Below are 16497 nucleotides of genomic sequence, written 5' to 3'. Positions count from 1 at the left end.
TCTCTAGATTGCATGTTCGAGAAGTGCCTGGCACTCTTAATGTTGGTTCTTTACCCCTCTTGTCCTAGTAAGCTTGGCCTTTCCTAGAGACAATTGCTAGTGGTTAAGATTCTCAAGCAGTAGAATCCATGGCCCGGAACCTGTGGCAGTGGGAAAACATCTCATAATCCTACCCATTTTACAGGGTTTAGATCACGATTATCTTCTCCTAGAAGTTCTTCCTAGTTCCTACATAGTACTTAGTGCGCTGGGCTTGGAATGGGTATTCTTCTCTGATTCTTTTCTTTACTTCCTCTCAGCCGTAGGTTTCTGAAGAGGATTCTAGTTTGTATCCCAGCCTTCCATTCAGACTTGGTACACACTAGGTGCTTAATGCATACTTTTTGAAGTGAGCCTACTTGAACCTGTTGTCAAGAGGTTTTTCTTTCTGTTTTTGAAAAACCAACAACCAACTTGTGTCTGGATTTTCTGCCTGCCTGGAACCCCTACACATTTTGGGGTTTCTGTGGTCCAGAAAGAGTCTCTCCCATAAGACAATGGCTTTTTCTTCTTTTTCTCTCTATTTATCATATCCCAGTACCCATCTTTTACCTCCAACTTCCATATACCTTATACCCAATAATCTTTACTAATTCATGCTAGAACTCTTTTATGCGTATGTTCAGAGACCAGGTATCTGTTGCTGTTTCTTCTCTTCCCTATACTTTTCTCTGGGGCAGGTGTTGTCTCTGAAGACTTGGGCTTGATCTACAATTCCTTCATTTATTCATTCATTCATATTCACTCATTCGATCAGCAGGCATTTTCTTGGAATTTACTGTTAACCAGTTGTGTTGGGCATTGGGACAGGGAAAATTAAAAAGAGACCAAATGCTTCTTTTCAAGCAGCTCTCCATCTTGTCTAAGTTGATTGCTATGTTTAGCCTCCTTCCTTTGACCTTAATTTTTGTGGAATGAGAAAAACAACTGATTAATACTCCTGACAGGTAATTATATTTTGAAGACAGTTGTGAAATCACCTGCTAATGCACTATTCTCCAGGCAGAAGAGTCCCTCTTACCTCCATCTTTCTTCCTCAGACTTGGATTTGACCATTAATTGCACTGGTCTTTTTTCCAATGAGCTGTAGAGGTTGGCCACGACCTTTCAGACACACAAGACAAAGACCTAAATTAGATGTGGACTTTCCTTCCTACACTTTGTTTAAATTTTACATTTACTTTTTTTTCTGATTACAAATTAATATTTAATGTAGAAAATTTGGAGAATGCAGGAAATTCACAAAGAAGAAAATTACTGCTAACTGTTTGCTTGGCAGCCTCCTAGCATTTTGTGTCTAAGTATGTTTTGTGTGGGTGTAGAAAAGTTAGGATCATATGGAACACATCATTTTGTAGCCTACTTATTTTACTAAAAATATATTATGAATATTTTCCATATCATTAAACATTCTTCTCAAACATAAGTTTAATAACTGCATAAGAGCTTGTTACCAGGAAGGTCCGTGATTTATTTAATCAGTCTCTACTGTGGAACATTTAAGCTGTTTTCTTTTTTTTTTTTTTACTATTATTAATAACACTGTGGTAAACATCATAGTACGGAAAATTCAGTGCATATTTTGTATTATTTCCTTGAATAAATTCCTAGAAATGGAGCTGCTAGATCAAAGGGTATGAACAAATCTAAGGCCTTTGTGATGTATTGTAAACTTTTCTCCTGGAAACTCCTATTAATTTATGGTTCCTACCAGCATTTTTGATCCTTCCCATTTCCTTACATTCTCAATAACAGTGTCTTAGCAGTTTTTCAGTCTTTTTCAATTATCACATTATAAAATGCCATCTCATTTTTAGTTTAATTTAATTTGTATCTCTCTTTGATTTACTAATGAGATTGAACATTTTTCATCTGTTTGTTAGTCTTTTTTATGCATTCTTGAAATGCTCATGTTTTTCTTATTGATTTCTAAGAACTCTTACACAAGAAAGGTATGATTCCATTTCCTACTTGACCAATATTTAGAAAATAGAGAAAATTCTATTTCTCAATGGAGGAAGACTCAGGAGGAATAAGGCCCCAGGTCTCATTCTGTCTATTTCTGTGGAAGGTTCTTCAGAGTGAAAGCTGGATTGTTATCCTGGGAAAACTAAAGGCAGATCTATATGTGATACTGGTGGCGATCTTAAAAAAAATATTAACCCTGCAATCTGAACTGGCTTGACATTTTCTGTATTTCTAGTGTATGAAAAAACTCCGGACTATAAAATAGAACCCAAGAATTGTGTAAAAGAACCTAGAGAGGGGCCTCCCTGGTGGCACAGTGGTTGAGAGTCCGCCTGCCGATGTAGCGGACACGGGTTCGTGCCCCGGTCCGGGAAGATCCCACATGCCGCGGAGCGGCTGGGCCCGTGAGCCATGGTCACTGAGCCTGCGCGTCCGGAGCCTGTGCTCCGCAACAGGAGAGGCAACAAGAGTGAGAGGCCCGTGTACCGCAAAAAAAAAAAAAAAAAAAAAAAGAACCTAGAGATACATTAGTCAGTCAAAACTTTCCTTGAAGATTTACCCTATGTCTAGTATTCCCCTAAGTATTAGGAGTTGCCAAATAAGTCATTGGCTAGTTTATAGCCAGGTTGAAGAAATAAAGCTACATATAATTTAAAAGTTTTCTTACGATCTTAGCTAAACTTAGGTCTAAAAAATGGTATTTTGAGTGACTAGGTGTTTTCTCATATTTTGGAGGCTATATCTGTCTCCTTGCATCTTCTTTTACCATCTGAAAGGTAGCACATTCTTCTAGATGATTAAATTTTGACATCTCACCATCATCATTCCCCTCTGCCCTTCTCATTCCCTGGCAGAACACATACAGAAAAGCCAAGTCAGACTCCTGAGCCCACAGCACAGCTGGAAGATTTCCACTGCAGAGATTGCTGGGACAATCTAAAAGGAAAAGAATTAAAATTTAAAAAATCAACCCAGTCTTATACTTGGATGAGAATCTCAGAATAAAAGGGGCTATCCCCCAGCATCCACTGAAGATATCTGGGATGGTGTCAAAATAACTCTGAATTCTTAAGTGCGTAGTTTCCAAGCACTTGCCTTCATTTCATAGGTACATAGAATTCTCAAAACAACAGTATCATTCCCTAAGTAAGGCACAGTAGAGCCTCATGCCCCATTCTAGCACTTTCCCCTCAACATTCTCTGTCTGCCTGTACCCCACAACTTCCCACCATCTCTCCCTCCTACCCTTCTGTTAGCTGTAATGACCCTGCAAACACTAAATGGCATTTGAGTGCATTAAGCAGCAGACTCTCCGGTGACATAGCAATTATGGCTCTGAAATAGATTTGGTGCGTCACGGAAGATAAGGGTTTTGAAAGTTTCTGTTGTGATTATAGCCTGTAACTCCCACAAATAATAGGCTTCAAAATAAGAGGCTGCCAACGGAGCCTTTGTGGCTTTGTCTCAGTGATGGCACGTAAATTGCTATTAATGTCCTAAGTGTACTTGAATATGCCAGTCTTTGGGATGTGAAGTTGGCTCGGTGTCTCTCTTTACGTGACATGTCATTGTTGGTCTGATAATCTGGGGTAATTGCTGTCTCTTGGATGGTCAGGAAAGTGTAAGAGGATTTAGCTTCCTGTGTGATGGTAAATAGCCTCAAGATTTACACCACGAGTTATGTGTGTGTTCCGTAGATAGCCACCGTTTGTCGTTCAGGTGTGTATACAATTCCTGTGTGTACCCTGAGTAGATAATGGCCTTTCAACAAAGCCACGGCAAAATCAAAGGTTATGAAACTAAAGTGAAGAATCTGGAGCTGTCTGTATCAGCCAATCAGATAATTTATACTGAGAGTAAAAAAGATACCCTTGGCTTGAATTTTCCAGATTTGGCTATATGAGTAAATATAATTATCTATTGTCTTATAGAGCTACTCTTTTCCAGCATCTGTGTGTGTATGGACATTTTTTAGGTGCCATAAGTATTTTCTGAACACGTATTAGCTCTACGTCAGTATGATAAAGTGTGTGGAAATTATGTGTGTTTTTGTGCAGTGTGTGTGGATGGGTGTAAGTGTGCGTGTGCTTTAGTTTTGCAGGGCTGGATGTAGAGGATGTTTATTCAGATATAAATAGTTTTCTGCACTAAGACACCTCTATTTAGCTAAAGCAAGCTGAGCTTATTTTCCTTTGTCTCTGAAAAGTTAAATAAAACAAATTTGAAGTTTTCACTTCCTGTATGTACATTTAACCTAAGGCCCCCCTAAGTCTGTGGAACATGGAAACATTACATGTAACTGTCCTGTTTGCACTTTGAGCAGAAATCCAAATCCAAAAGCATCCCAGCCTTAAACTTGGAAATGTACACTACCTCGTATCCTGTGCAAGCTACGAAAGGTTCAACCCAGACCATCCTCTGTGTCTCAAGTGCCTTACGTGGCAGTATTAATTCTGGGCCTTCACAACAGATGAATTAAGGAAGGATGAAGTTAAGAAGGTTCCAAAATAGATCTTGATCTTGGAGTTGACCTATATGTGCATGTACTTCAGTCGTGTGGCGCTGAGAGCTGGCAGGATGTTGCACTGTGATGGTGCTGTAATTTTGCAGTTGGATTTTGACTGAGTGCCCTTGAGTGCATGCCAGATACAGTTGGAGATAATGACTTGTAATAACAGAGTTCACATTCATACCAAGTGAACATGGATCAGGGTTACCATCTGACTATACAGGTCTCAGCCCAGGACTTCGCATCGCCAGTGTAAGGTAAACTGTATTAACTAACAAGGTGGTACCACACACAGTGATGTCTCAGAAGTATAACCCCCGAGGAATACAGTTTGTCTTGTCCAAAACCAAGTTTGGTAAGGTGGATTGAGGCTTGAGAGTAGAAGGTATTAGAATCCCTGGAAAGAATTCTCTGAGGCCAGTCTTGTGGTTCATAGGTTCTAGCACCTTCATAAACAGCACATAGATTCCCAGAAGGTGAACTTAAGAGCATGGGTCATCTGCCTTCCGCCCTGAGATCAGTAGCAGCCATGCTCTCTCTGCACTTCATGCACCCCAAGCTTTTGAAACCTGAAATGTCCAGAAGCTGTGGCATATAGTGGGGACTAAGTTTGGCAAATTCTAGTTTCTGAGTCGTAGATTCCTGGCCTGAGAAGAATAGATGTTCACACTGAGTTTATGTACCATTATATATTCGTTTCAACCAAAGTAAGAGAATTATTATTATTATTCTTACATAACTACAAAGTCACAATGGGCACCAGCATACAGATGGCCTTACAGACACAGGGACAGGCACCAAAAGAAGCTTTCAAAGCATTCATTTCTCTATTTGTTCAACTCAAGTACTTAATTGAACAGTTGCTCTATCAGACATGATCCTTGTCTTCTAACGGCTTGTGGTTGAATGATTCATCATCTTACTGAAGATAAAAATCAAAGCCTGCAATTCTTGGCATGATCAAGCCATCCCATTCTCCAGGCCCGTCTTGCTGCACTCGCCACTGTGCTCCTATATGCTCCATTCTTTCAGGCCTTCTTTCGGTTCCTTGGAGCCTTTGGACAGGTTTCTCCTTCTGCCTAGAAGGCTCTTTGCCCCACTCTTTACTTGTCTATTTTCTGTTCACTTTTAGGCTGACTTTCCAGAAGCCCCAACCTCAGTGAGGTCCCTGTTCCTCTGTCTCATAGCATTTATTTCCATCTGGAATCTATATTTGTTCTTTTGATATGTTTTGAATGTCTGTTTCCCACAAGTCAGCAAGCTCCATGAGGGCAGACATCACATTTTTAAAAAATGTGTTATATCTACCACAGTATGCCTAGTACATAGTATGAGGTAGGCACTGAACACATGTTTGTAGATTTTAAGAATTAAAGGATTGCAGCTAATAAGATCTGGTGCTTGCATGGATATTTACATAAATAAAAGCTGCACGTGGTTAAATGTCAACATGAAAGGTCAAAAGGTCAGTGGTACTAGAATGTAGAGAAGTGGGTGATGGTTTGCCCTGAAGCGACTTGCAGAAAGGAGGTAGCCCTCAGGCTGGGCCATGAAAGAAGATATGGATTCCTAGAGAACAGAGAAGCGGTAGGCAAAGGCAAAAACCTCTCACTTGACTTCTCTGTAGAGTAGGAAGGAATCTCACTTTGGCAGTGAGAAATCTATTATTTCTTCAGAGCAGCTTAAAGTACTAACGTCTGTTCTCTACCAGGAATGGCTAATGGTACCACTGATCTCTCTTAACCTTCACGGCAAAATCTCAGGGCTCAAGAGGCTGTGGTGGGAAGCAGACTAGCAAGGGGTATGGTGGTGTGACTTGGGTGTAAGGTCACCAGGGACTGACCTAGTGGTAAGTGGCAATCAGAGAGGATACCCCCAATAGGCCGGGGACCATGGAAACAGGAATCCTAGAGCCAGCGGCATGGGATAATCCAGACAGAGGACCAGCTTCAGGGAAATGTGATGGCAGGCAGTAGTTGGTGGGCTGAGGTTCCAGAGCAGGATTTCACTTACAAGAGCAAGTCACTACCTCATTCTTTTTTTAAAAAAATTGAAGTATAGTTGATTTACAATGTTGTGTTAGTTTCAGGTGTGCAGCAAAGTGATTCAGTTATACATATATGTATGTATATATTCTTTTTTCAGATTATTTTCCCATGTAGGTTATTACAAAATATTGAGTATAGTTCCCTGTGCTGTACAGGAGGTCCTTATTTATCTACTTTGTACATAGTGGTGTATGTATGTCACCACCTCATTCTCAAATGAACTGTGATAAATAGCAGGACGCTAAGCAGAAGCTAGGCAAGGGCTTGTAGAGATGCTCACAGCCACGAGGAAGACATTCCCTGTGTGAAGATACAGGCGCAGAAGGTCAAAGCAGGAAAAGCAGCAAAATTCATTCTAGCCAAACTAGGCTAGAATAAAAAATTTTTGGCTGAGAGCACATGTTCTTCCCAGACAGGGTTACCCAGATTTAGCAAATGAAAATACTGCGTGGGACATACTTACACTAAAAAATTATTTGTTGTTTATCTAAAACTCAAATTCAACTGGGTATCCTATATTTTATCTGGCAATTCCTTTCCCAGGTCCCATGGTGGAAGCTCTACCTGCATGTGGGTCTCAGCCCTCGAGAGACTAAAGATGGGCAAAGACCTACAGGCCACTTTGGGACTATGTCTATTTTGTACATTTGTCTGATTCCCAGGATGCCTGAGGTGGTGACTAGGAGACCGTTCCAGATGCAGGGTGGGATATCTTCCCACTCCTTGTGCCCTGTGGAGAACACTCCTTGTTAAGATGGAATTGCAACAGGGAGTATCCAATGTTTTTTTCCATTGCTTTCCCTAAAAAGAAAACAGAACAATATAAACATGAAACATAGTTTCTTGTTTGGGTTAAGCTATGAAGTACCAGATCTCCTTGATGCCTACTTATTAGCAAGAGAAACATTCACTTCCTAGGTGTAAAAGTTACCTTGAACCCTGGTGCTACCTCTGCTTTGCATCTTGAATATTTTCTAGGTATACACAGCTCTTTACGTGTAGTCAGACTGAACTGTGGAGGTCAGGGACCTGATACCCTTCTCTATGTCCATACCCACGATGGAGGATGGATGTTACAGTGCCACTAAATGTTTATTTACTTCTTCTTATGTTCCTCCAAGAGATATTTATTAAAATCTATGCTGTGTCAAGCACCGTGGTAGGAACTTTGGAGTCAAAGATAAGTTCCATGGCCCTGTTCTCATGGTCCAGACGTGTGAAAGAACAAATGCAATATGGCGGCACAGGTGCTGTGATAGAGGTACATCCTGGCAGGGAGGTGCGGGGGGGGGGGGGCGATGACCTGGAGGGCTTATAGGAGGAAGAAAAGTTGCCAGGGGTCAGATACAGGTGCAAGGATACTTAAACTCAGTCTTGAAAAAGAGCCAGGGCAATAGTGGCAAGTAAATGGATGAGTGGGGCACTGTATTCAAGGGGAAAGAAACGGGCATGAAATGGCAGCTCTGTTACGGGAATTTCTAAGTACCCTGATATGGTTGAAATATTAAACATGAGCATGGAGTTGAAGAGTCAGCAAGGTCCAGGACATGATAGACCTGATGAGGACATTGAACCTCACCTTGAGTCCAGTAGGAAGCCACTGAAGGTTTAAACAGGGAGGTGACATGATCAAAACTACATTTGTGAAAGATCACGCTGAGGGCAGCTCGAGAGGGAACTGTAGGGGTGCCAGAATAGGTGTGGGTCTGTTTACTGTTGTAAAATTTCCCAGGGCAATTTTGAATCCTTTGTCCCTAAGGGGGCTTTCCAGTAGCATTTTTTCATCCCAGAGCATCTCTTGGGAAGTGCTCACAGAATAATCTTGGGAAAAGGCTATGCATATCAGCAAGACATAGTTCTGTCTTGGTGGAAGAATGTTGGATCTAGGGTGTGACTCCACTGTGTGAGCTGATGTCTCCCCTGATAAATGGTGGCTGTGTGTGTGCATGTATGTGCAAGTGTGTGTGTGTGTGTGTGTGTGTGTGTGTGTGTGTGTGGAGAGAGAGAGGGAGAGAGGATGCATGCATGTTTCTTTGTTTTTCTTCCTGTCTGGCCCCACCAGGGCCTGGGTTATTGAGGGCCTGGAGCACGTCTACCTCACCCTTGCTGAAGGCATTGCTGGTAATGGCATCTGGCCCATATGCAGATCAAGCTCAACTCGGTGCTGACATCAGCCGGTTTGTGGCACCTCAGTGTATTTCTGGGTTGCAAATGAGAGTTTCTTAGTGCCAGGCTCGCTTGGGCTGTCATATCAGGTGATGAATTCTCTGCATCAACCGTGTACTGCTAAGGTAAGCTCAGAGGAAGAGCGGGAGTAAGAGCAGGATGGGACCAGCGATTCTCACTCAGCCCAGCAACCACCGCTCTGGGCGAAAAGGGGTACTGGCTCCGCAACAGCGAGGGAGAGGCAGGTGGCCCCCCGAGCTCTGGCTCGAGGAGGGCAACAGAGGACAGGGAAGTCAGGGCTTAAGCTGCAGTTCTGTGCTCCTGTGTATGTCAGGAGGAACCGTGCAGGTTTTGCCACCCACCATCGCTCCATCCCCAGCTCCATGGCTGGCTTCCTCTACCTCCTCTGATAGGCGTGCTTTGCCTTATCCATTAGATGGGATTCTGGCAAAATGTGGCGTCTATCAAGTTATGTGGGTAGGATAGAGAGTAGTCATTTTTGTTCCTGAAACATTTTGTTCCCAAATGCCTTGAATTTGTGTTGTGAAAGTCCAGATTTCCTTAACTAGGAAATCTACTGCGTTTTGTCCTAATTCTATATTCTATTAGCTTCCTCTTCATGAGGTTCCAGGTCAAGCCTGCTGCCGGCTTAGGTTTCCCCTGGTAGAATTAAATGTTACACCAAGTCTTGCTTCCCAGGCCACAGGCTACAGAATTAACCTGAAGGAACTGGGTGTAAATGTGAACTCTCTCCCATTATGGATGCTTTGAGATAAAAAGGGCATATTTGGCTTTACAGATTCCCATCCCTGTATCCCCTCAGGGTGGTTTCCAACAACAGCATTTTACAAAGTGAGTGTGTCCCTTTAAAGGCTGGTTTGCATTGGAGAGTGAAGGAGGCAGTTGGGGTGCAGAAGAAAAATTAAAACAGAGGTCTTATTTTCCCGCCACCTCACACGGCTGTTAATGAGACCATCTTTGACTCTCACTGTTCCCAGAGATAAATAAACACACAAAGGCGGCGTTTCCTACTTAATATTCACCCGCAGTGGAGGAAGAGGGAAGGAATTGCTCCCCGGGTTAACGTGGCAGTAAGCGAGGTCAGCTGTTTCCCAAGACGGTGCAGCCTCTGAACGTCTTACATTAAAGCTGGAATGATACAGCTGAAACGGCCGAAGTGATTTACGGGAAAGCCGGTTAGGGTGGATTTGCTCGCACTTTCTGATCTCACGGAGGCTTTAGCAGCAGCACGAGCAGCGGCAGACAATATGCCATGGTAGAAAGCACCTCCAGAGAAAAGGATCCTTCAACATTTCCCAGTGTTAGACTCGTTTGTTCTAAAAAGTACTTGCATTCATCTAACTTAAAACCCATAGGCTACAGTGTCCTGAATTTAGCAAGAAATCAAGGGTCATAGCTGGGATATCCTGGGATAGGGTGACCTGGGACTGAAAGTCCCCCATTCCATTAAATCCCGGAGTCCTGGGCAAACTGGGGCAGTTGGGCACCCCATCTGAAGTGTGTGTGCATATGTGTCTGTGTGTGTGTTTGTGGTTGGAGGGGGAGTGAAGAAAAAGCAGTTAAAGAGATTTGTTTTCTTTCTTTATTTTTAATAAGGTTTTTTAAGGTTTTATATACTCTTCTTCACCAGGCCAACTAGCATCATTTAAATGCTGGTTTTGGTATCAGGCTGCACTAATTCCTGTTTCCACCATCTGTGAGCTCTCTCTCCCCTCTGGCATCCTGAGCACTGGTCTGAGAAAACAGAACTTTTGAAGGAAAGAGATCAAATGTCTGCTGTTTGAGTTATTTCAGCTCAGAGATGACTCAAAAAGAAGTCTTCTAGAACCTTCTGGTCAATATACAGTGCCTTGCTAATTCCCTGCTAATGAAACGCCACAGAGCTCCTTTTTTTTAACTAATGGCTTCATCTGGGGCACCACTTACTGTTATTTTAATGGAATTATAGTATGGCTCAACAATGGTAGTGCTGGTGATTTGTGAGCAATGTAATGACATGCCTTTGTGCCACGTGCTATGACATGGACACTAGCTGCTTTAAAGAGCTTCCTCCCCTACTTGTCTCATACCAGGTCAAGTCTAAGATACATGACATTTTTCCTCTTTTATAAGCACCTCAGTCTCTGCTTTATGATGTGGTGCTTATGGAGCTCCTGGAAAGTTTCCTAAAATCCCATGCTACCCAGCAAACACACACACACACACACACACACACACACACACACACACCTTCCAGTCTATTTAATTAGCGAGTTAATTAATTTATTTATCTACCTATCTGATAAACATACACATATTAAAAATTAGGATGTATATCAAAATGCTAAGAGTAATTATCTCTGGGTAGTAGGATTACGGCTATAGTACTCTTGGTTCTTTACAATTCTCCTATTTTCAAACATGATATTGCATGCATAATTGCAAATATTGTATTTGCAAATATCACATAAGCACATCTTACTTTTATCGTCAGAAAAGATAAATGATGCTAAAGGATTTTCTTCCAGGAAAAAGAAACAGAACCATGATTCTCAATCAGCCTAAAATGGTACCAAAAGAATACATGTGTTCTTGGTTGAGAGGGGAGGCTAAGTAAGATATTGTCACTCTGGTGACCAACCTAAATGTGGAAATTGAATGAATTCTTTTCTTGATTCTGATCATACTACAGAGTCTTAGGCCCCAAAAGATAGCAAAGCCTCCTCTTATAAGAGAAAGAATTCTCATTTTCCCCTCATCGCCCTCTTTCTAATCTCTCTTTAACAAACAACAGGGGAAGTGGCGTCCAACAGAAAAGGGGAGTGGGTAGAGCTGCCTGACTCAGTTAAGAGGTGGAGATTTGAACTTGAGAGCAGTTATTCGATAATCCAAGATTGAGGGGCCGTGTTCCTGGCATTGCCCAGGATGACCTTTTGCCCGCTTAGTGTCCAGATCTGCTCTTAAAGTGAGGTGTGTGGGGAAACACCTACCCTCATGCTGAAGTAAGTGGTGGGAGCTTCTCTGAATGAAAAGCCTGGCTTTCCTGGGAACATTGGAGCATCATTTGGGTGAGCCAATGACAGAGAGAGCCAAATGGATGAAAAGGGCAGAGAAAAAGGAGCCCGATTCAAAGGTTAGGAAGCCTGTGTTCTGTCTCAGTCGGAATCTGGAAGGCTGATTTTCTCTTACACCTGTGCTTTCTTATGAATGAAACGTGAATGGATGTTTACCGGCACCTACAAGTGCCAGCCATGCTCCTAAGTACTGTGGATTATACTAGGGTGGAAGCTGTGGTCCCTCCCAAATGGCAATAATAATACCTACCCCCAGGTACCCCCACCTACTTCAGGGAGTAAAAGGAGAGGAAAGTAAAATAAAAGTAATTTACCAGGACTCCCTAAAATCTGGTCTGTTCAGTATTAACATTTCCAGTGTCGAGAGTCTATTAACTTCAAAGGAACCCAGTGACTGGGGAAAAGGGGCCTTTTAGCACATTTACAGTTCAGTGCTTTAAAATATGTAAACCATCATGAATCAACCACTGTAGCAAATCATTCTTCAGCTATTTAATGGTGGGGTATTTTTTGAAAGGGGTGGTCATTAAAACAAATCCTTTTCGGACAATTTTATTGTTTTAATGCATCTGGATTTAGAGTCTTAGAAGATGATCTACAAATACAGATCAAACTTGTAGCTTCCTGTCTTACCACCTTTTTAGATATAGTCACACAGACCAGTCCTTATGGTGTTGGCACCATTGCTTTACCTGTTTTATTCGTCTGATCACCCGCTTTTCAAGGCTCACCTCAGAGAATCCCTCCTCCATGAAGCCTCTGCCGATACTGCATCAAGAGGAGATACTGCCTTCATTTGAAGTTTCATGACAACTGGGCTGTACCATGTATTAGGTTCTGCCTGGCATTATAGTTCATTCGTCTGCTTGTCTCATCCCCATACTTGAGGACATGAACTGTATCTCACTCATCATTATATACCCTCGAGCAGCTAGAACAGAACCTTGCATAGAGCAGGTGCCTGGGATCCCATAATACAGGGAGCATCCAGAGCTGGAAAGGACCCGAGAAAGCATTTGAGCTAATCTTTTAAGTTTTCTAAAGGGGAACCCAAGGCCAAACAGGGGGAAGTGCTTCGCCAGAACCGATAGCTAATTGTTGCCAGGGTCAGAGCTAGAACTCGGTCCCTTGGCCTGCAGGGACAGCTGCCGTCATCCTAGAGCACACAGAACGATCATCTGGTGGCTTGGACTGAATTACAAAGCCTGTGAGAAGTGCGAGGTGCTAGTACTGTGTCCAGAGGCTTGCTGGGAAGAGCCAAACTCATCTGAGGGTGGGGGAGGTGGGCATTATCGACCACAATCCTAGCCGCCCCTTGGATGAGTGTTCCCGTGGGCCAGGCACTGTGCTCGGCCCTTTACCCAAGTTGCCTTATTGTCATTGTCTGCTCAGAACGGCCACCCGATCTCAGAGGACTGACTTCTCTCCCTTTTTCCCTTCTAGGCTAATGGAGGTTGGCAGGATGCTACTACCCCTTCATCAGTGACCTCCCCTACAGAAGGCCCTGGCAGTGTTCACTCTGATACCTCCAACTGATCTCCCAGCAGTCGCATCCCGGCTGACCCTGTGCTCCAGTCGGGGCCGGGCCAGGAGGGAGGGTTTCTCAACGCTGAAGCGGTCAGACTGGAGGTCGAAGCAATCAGCACACACAATAAGAGTCTCCTTCTCTTCTCTTCTTTGGGATGCTGTTTCAGCCAATCTGGACACTTCTTTATACTCTCTTCCCTTTTTTTCTGGGTAGAAGCCACCCTTCCCTGCCTCCAGCTGTCAGCCTGGTGTCCATCACCTTCCCTGCCCCTTTCCCTCTGTCCTAGACTCCCTGGGTCCCTGCCCTCTATTACATCCCTGAAGGATATTTTCAACAATTAGAGGAATTTAAAGAGGAAAAAAATATACAAAGAAAATAATAAAAGTGTTGGTATGTTTTCATGCTGGTGGTTTGAGGGGCCAGACTTACCTCCCTGGGATCCCTTGCTCCCTCTGTTAACAGAAAGTCCTTCTCTGTTTCTCTCGTTACTCTCACTACCTCTTAGCAGGAATATGCCACATTGCCCTACTCATTCCAGGCCGCCCTACCTCCTCTTGCTCTAACCTCCCCGGGGGCGATTCTGATTAGAATACAATTCCTCCTCTTCCTTCTCAGCCCCAGGTATTCTTTGGGGGCTGCCTTTGCTGGGCTTCTAGAAGTGCCACAGTTTCTGGTTTCACCTCTGCTAGCTTGGTTCCCAGCAGGAAGTCAGGCAGCAAGAGAAGCCTCAAGGAACAAGAAGGGCAGAATTCCTAGAGGCTTTTGCATCTTCCCAATAACAGCTCTTGGTTTCAGAGGAACAGTCTCTGGAGACTGTGCAGTAAGTGGTGTTCAGAATCTACTGCAAAACCAGGTCTGAGTTAGGCATGGTGGTGAATGCATCACTAAGGAGTAGAAGGTTCTTATCCTGCAACCCTTTACCTATCCCCTTTATCTCTCTCTCTCTCTCTCTCTCTCTCTCTCTCTCACACACACACACACACACACACACACACACACACAAGCGTACAAATGTAGGCATGTGCACAGCCTCACACATTTCACTTGCCCCAAATCAGGCACGTGCCACATTCAGATACCTATATTAGTAACCGTAGCATTATACCTTGTGAGCCCAAGAGAGGGAGTTAACAACTCTGAGTGAAGGTCACTGACACAGAGAAGCAGCATGTGCCTGGGGCTTCCAGGCCCCCAGCATGCACACACAAGAATGACATACACAGGACTCGATCATGATGAAGCCCAGGTTTCCAGTATAAACTAATCCTGTTCTCACCACCTCTGGAGCTCTCAGGGAGCCACACACAGTACTTACAAAGTCTACAATGGATTTGGTTCTGTTTTGTTTTTGTGTTTATGTTAGGGACATTGTATTAATTATCCAAAGTGTTATATGGCTCCAACATTCTTGTCCTGGAGGAGAAAGATGTATAAGAACATGGCTTGGGCAAACTTTTTGCTTGCTTACCTTGAAGACCTGAGAGTGATGGAGAGCAGGGAGGTCATGCTTTCAGTGAAATCATCCATGATTTTTATTCCCTGGTAATATCTGAGAGTGAAGAGTAGGTACTAGAAAGCTGTCCTCATGTCGCCTGTGTTCACATTCTTCATAGCCAACTGTGCTGGCAATAAACATGGCAGCTCTGTCACTTGACTAAGTGGGAGGTGGTGCCTCATTTTCTTCATCTGTAAAATGGGGGTTATTACGCCTGGCTCACCAAGAGGCTTGTGAGAGACCGAAGAAGTTGATTTCATTCATATCCAATCTGTAATTGTGAAGTCAGGGGAAGAAGCATCCCTAAGATAAACTGGTTCATGCCACATAGGGACAATAAATGGTTTTCTAACTTCTGGTTAACATTAGTACCCTGAGGTCATCAGCGTGATGACAAAGAGAAGGGTTAGTGTTGTTCCTTCTGTTCGTTTGTTTTGGTCTGCTTGGTTTCTTAGAATAGAGATGTCTCTAAATTGGAAGAAATGGGACCTGGTTCTCTAAGCTTGTACTTGAATCCAGTATGTGGCCTTGTAACTACTTAGTCCCTGTCACATCTACTATGTTTGAGAGGCCTCCGGGAGAGGTATAAGACCCTGAGGGGTGAGAGTGGCCAGCTAACAAGGTCATGGACATTCTGCATGGCACTTCAGTAATGATTCGAAAATGTTTCTGTGTGTGGGTGTTGGGAGGTGGGGGGTTAACCTAAGGAACTAGAAGGTATGTGTATTTGAAGGAAATGCAAAAAGTAAATATTTGGCAAGATGGCATTATGCCTGGATGACTGAGATCAGTAGAAAGACTCTCTTCTAACCAGTGCCATAATCAGAGCAGGGCTTGATAAAGAGGATTCCTGGAAGGAGCCATCCTGTGACCATTCTACAGTGATTAAAACCAGTGGAGAACTTTGTCTGAATGGCAGGGATCTATTGAAACTACCCACAGAGGAATATGGTGGGATCGCATCCCCCTGATTAGGGGCAAAGTACAAAAGGGACACCTAAGGGTTCTCTTGGAAACAGGAAGAATGATTCCAGATTTGGGTTGAATGATTGCCATTTTAAGTTGATGAAAGAGATCAGAGCAGTGCTACCTTTGCACAGGCAGTCTCTCTCCCTGCAGTAGTTTGCACTGATCACCTCTCACAGCATCTTCCCCACCTAGCACTTCATGCAGTGCTCTTCGCATCCAGTACCTTTCCCACGACTTCCCCTCCTCGCCTACGATCACATCCAACGTGGCGGCCACCACATCTCTTTGCATTAAGTGAAGCATGAGAACACTGGCAGCGGAAGTTTGGGGATGGAAAGTAGCGTGCCTCTGGAAATACAGCTCCCTGGGAATTCGTATTAGGTCCGTCCTACAGATACCAAAATGTGCCCCAAGACTCCTTCATTTTCTGATGGAAGTGGGAGCGCTCCATTTTCCCTGGCAGATTTCCCCTGAGAAATGACACTAGCCCTAGGGTTTGCCCACCTTGTAACTCTTCATCACATCCTCCTTTTCATCCCTAACTCCTCCCCCTGGCTTGGAATTGACTCCTGTGCGGTACTTTTGCCAAGTGACACCTTTACATTTATTTTTCATTTTGCTGTGGTGGTGGTTCTTTATTTACCGTTTGCCTTTTCTCTCACATATCTTCCCTGCCCCTCTTTCCTTCTGAGTTTTATTTT

The 16497-nt window shown here is 43.5% G+C and overlaps 1 protein-coding gene across 7 annotated transcripts in view; it reads left to right on the top strand.

Moving 5' to 3' along the window:
* Positions 1-15985, top strand: part of PBX1 (PBX homeobox 1) — a 279800-nt gene extending 263815 nt beyond the window's left edge. For 4 of the 7 annotated variants that reach the window (XM_089911842.1, XM_030760576.2, XM_089911879.1 and 1 more), the window contains one exon: positions 13248-15985. In XM_089911842.1, coding sequence (XP_089767968.1) covers positions 13248-13340 — 93 coding nt within the window. In that variant the 3' untranslated portion in view covers positions 13341-15985. The remainder of the gene's footprint in view (positions 1-13247) is intronic. The other 3 variants (XM_089911857.1, XM_022563270.2, XM_089911864.1) reach the window with 2 other exon arrangements.
* Positions 15986-16497: the final 512 nt, after the last annotated feature.

The sequence above is a fragment of the Delphinapterus leucas genome, chromosome 1 (genome assembly GCF_059928025.1).
Source record: "Delphinapterus leucas isolate spDelLeu-1000000601 "Yukka" chromosome 1, BTC_Dleu_Yukka2, whole genome shotgun sequence".
NCBI classification, from domain to species: domain Eukaryota; kingdom Metazoa; phylum Chordata; class Mammalia; order Artiodactyla; family Monodontidae; genus Delphinapterus; species Delphinapterus leucas.
The sequence above is the reverse complement of the archived record's forward strand: the minus strand, read 5'-3'. Positions and strand labels throughout refer to the sequence as shown.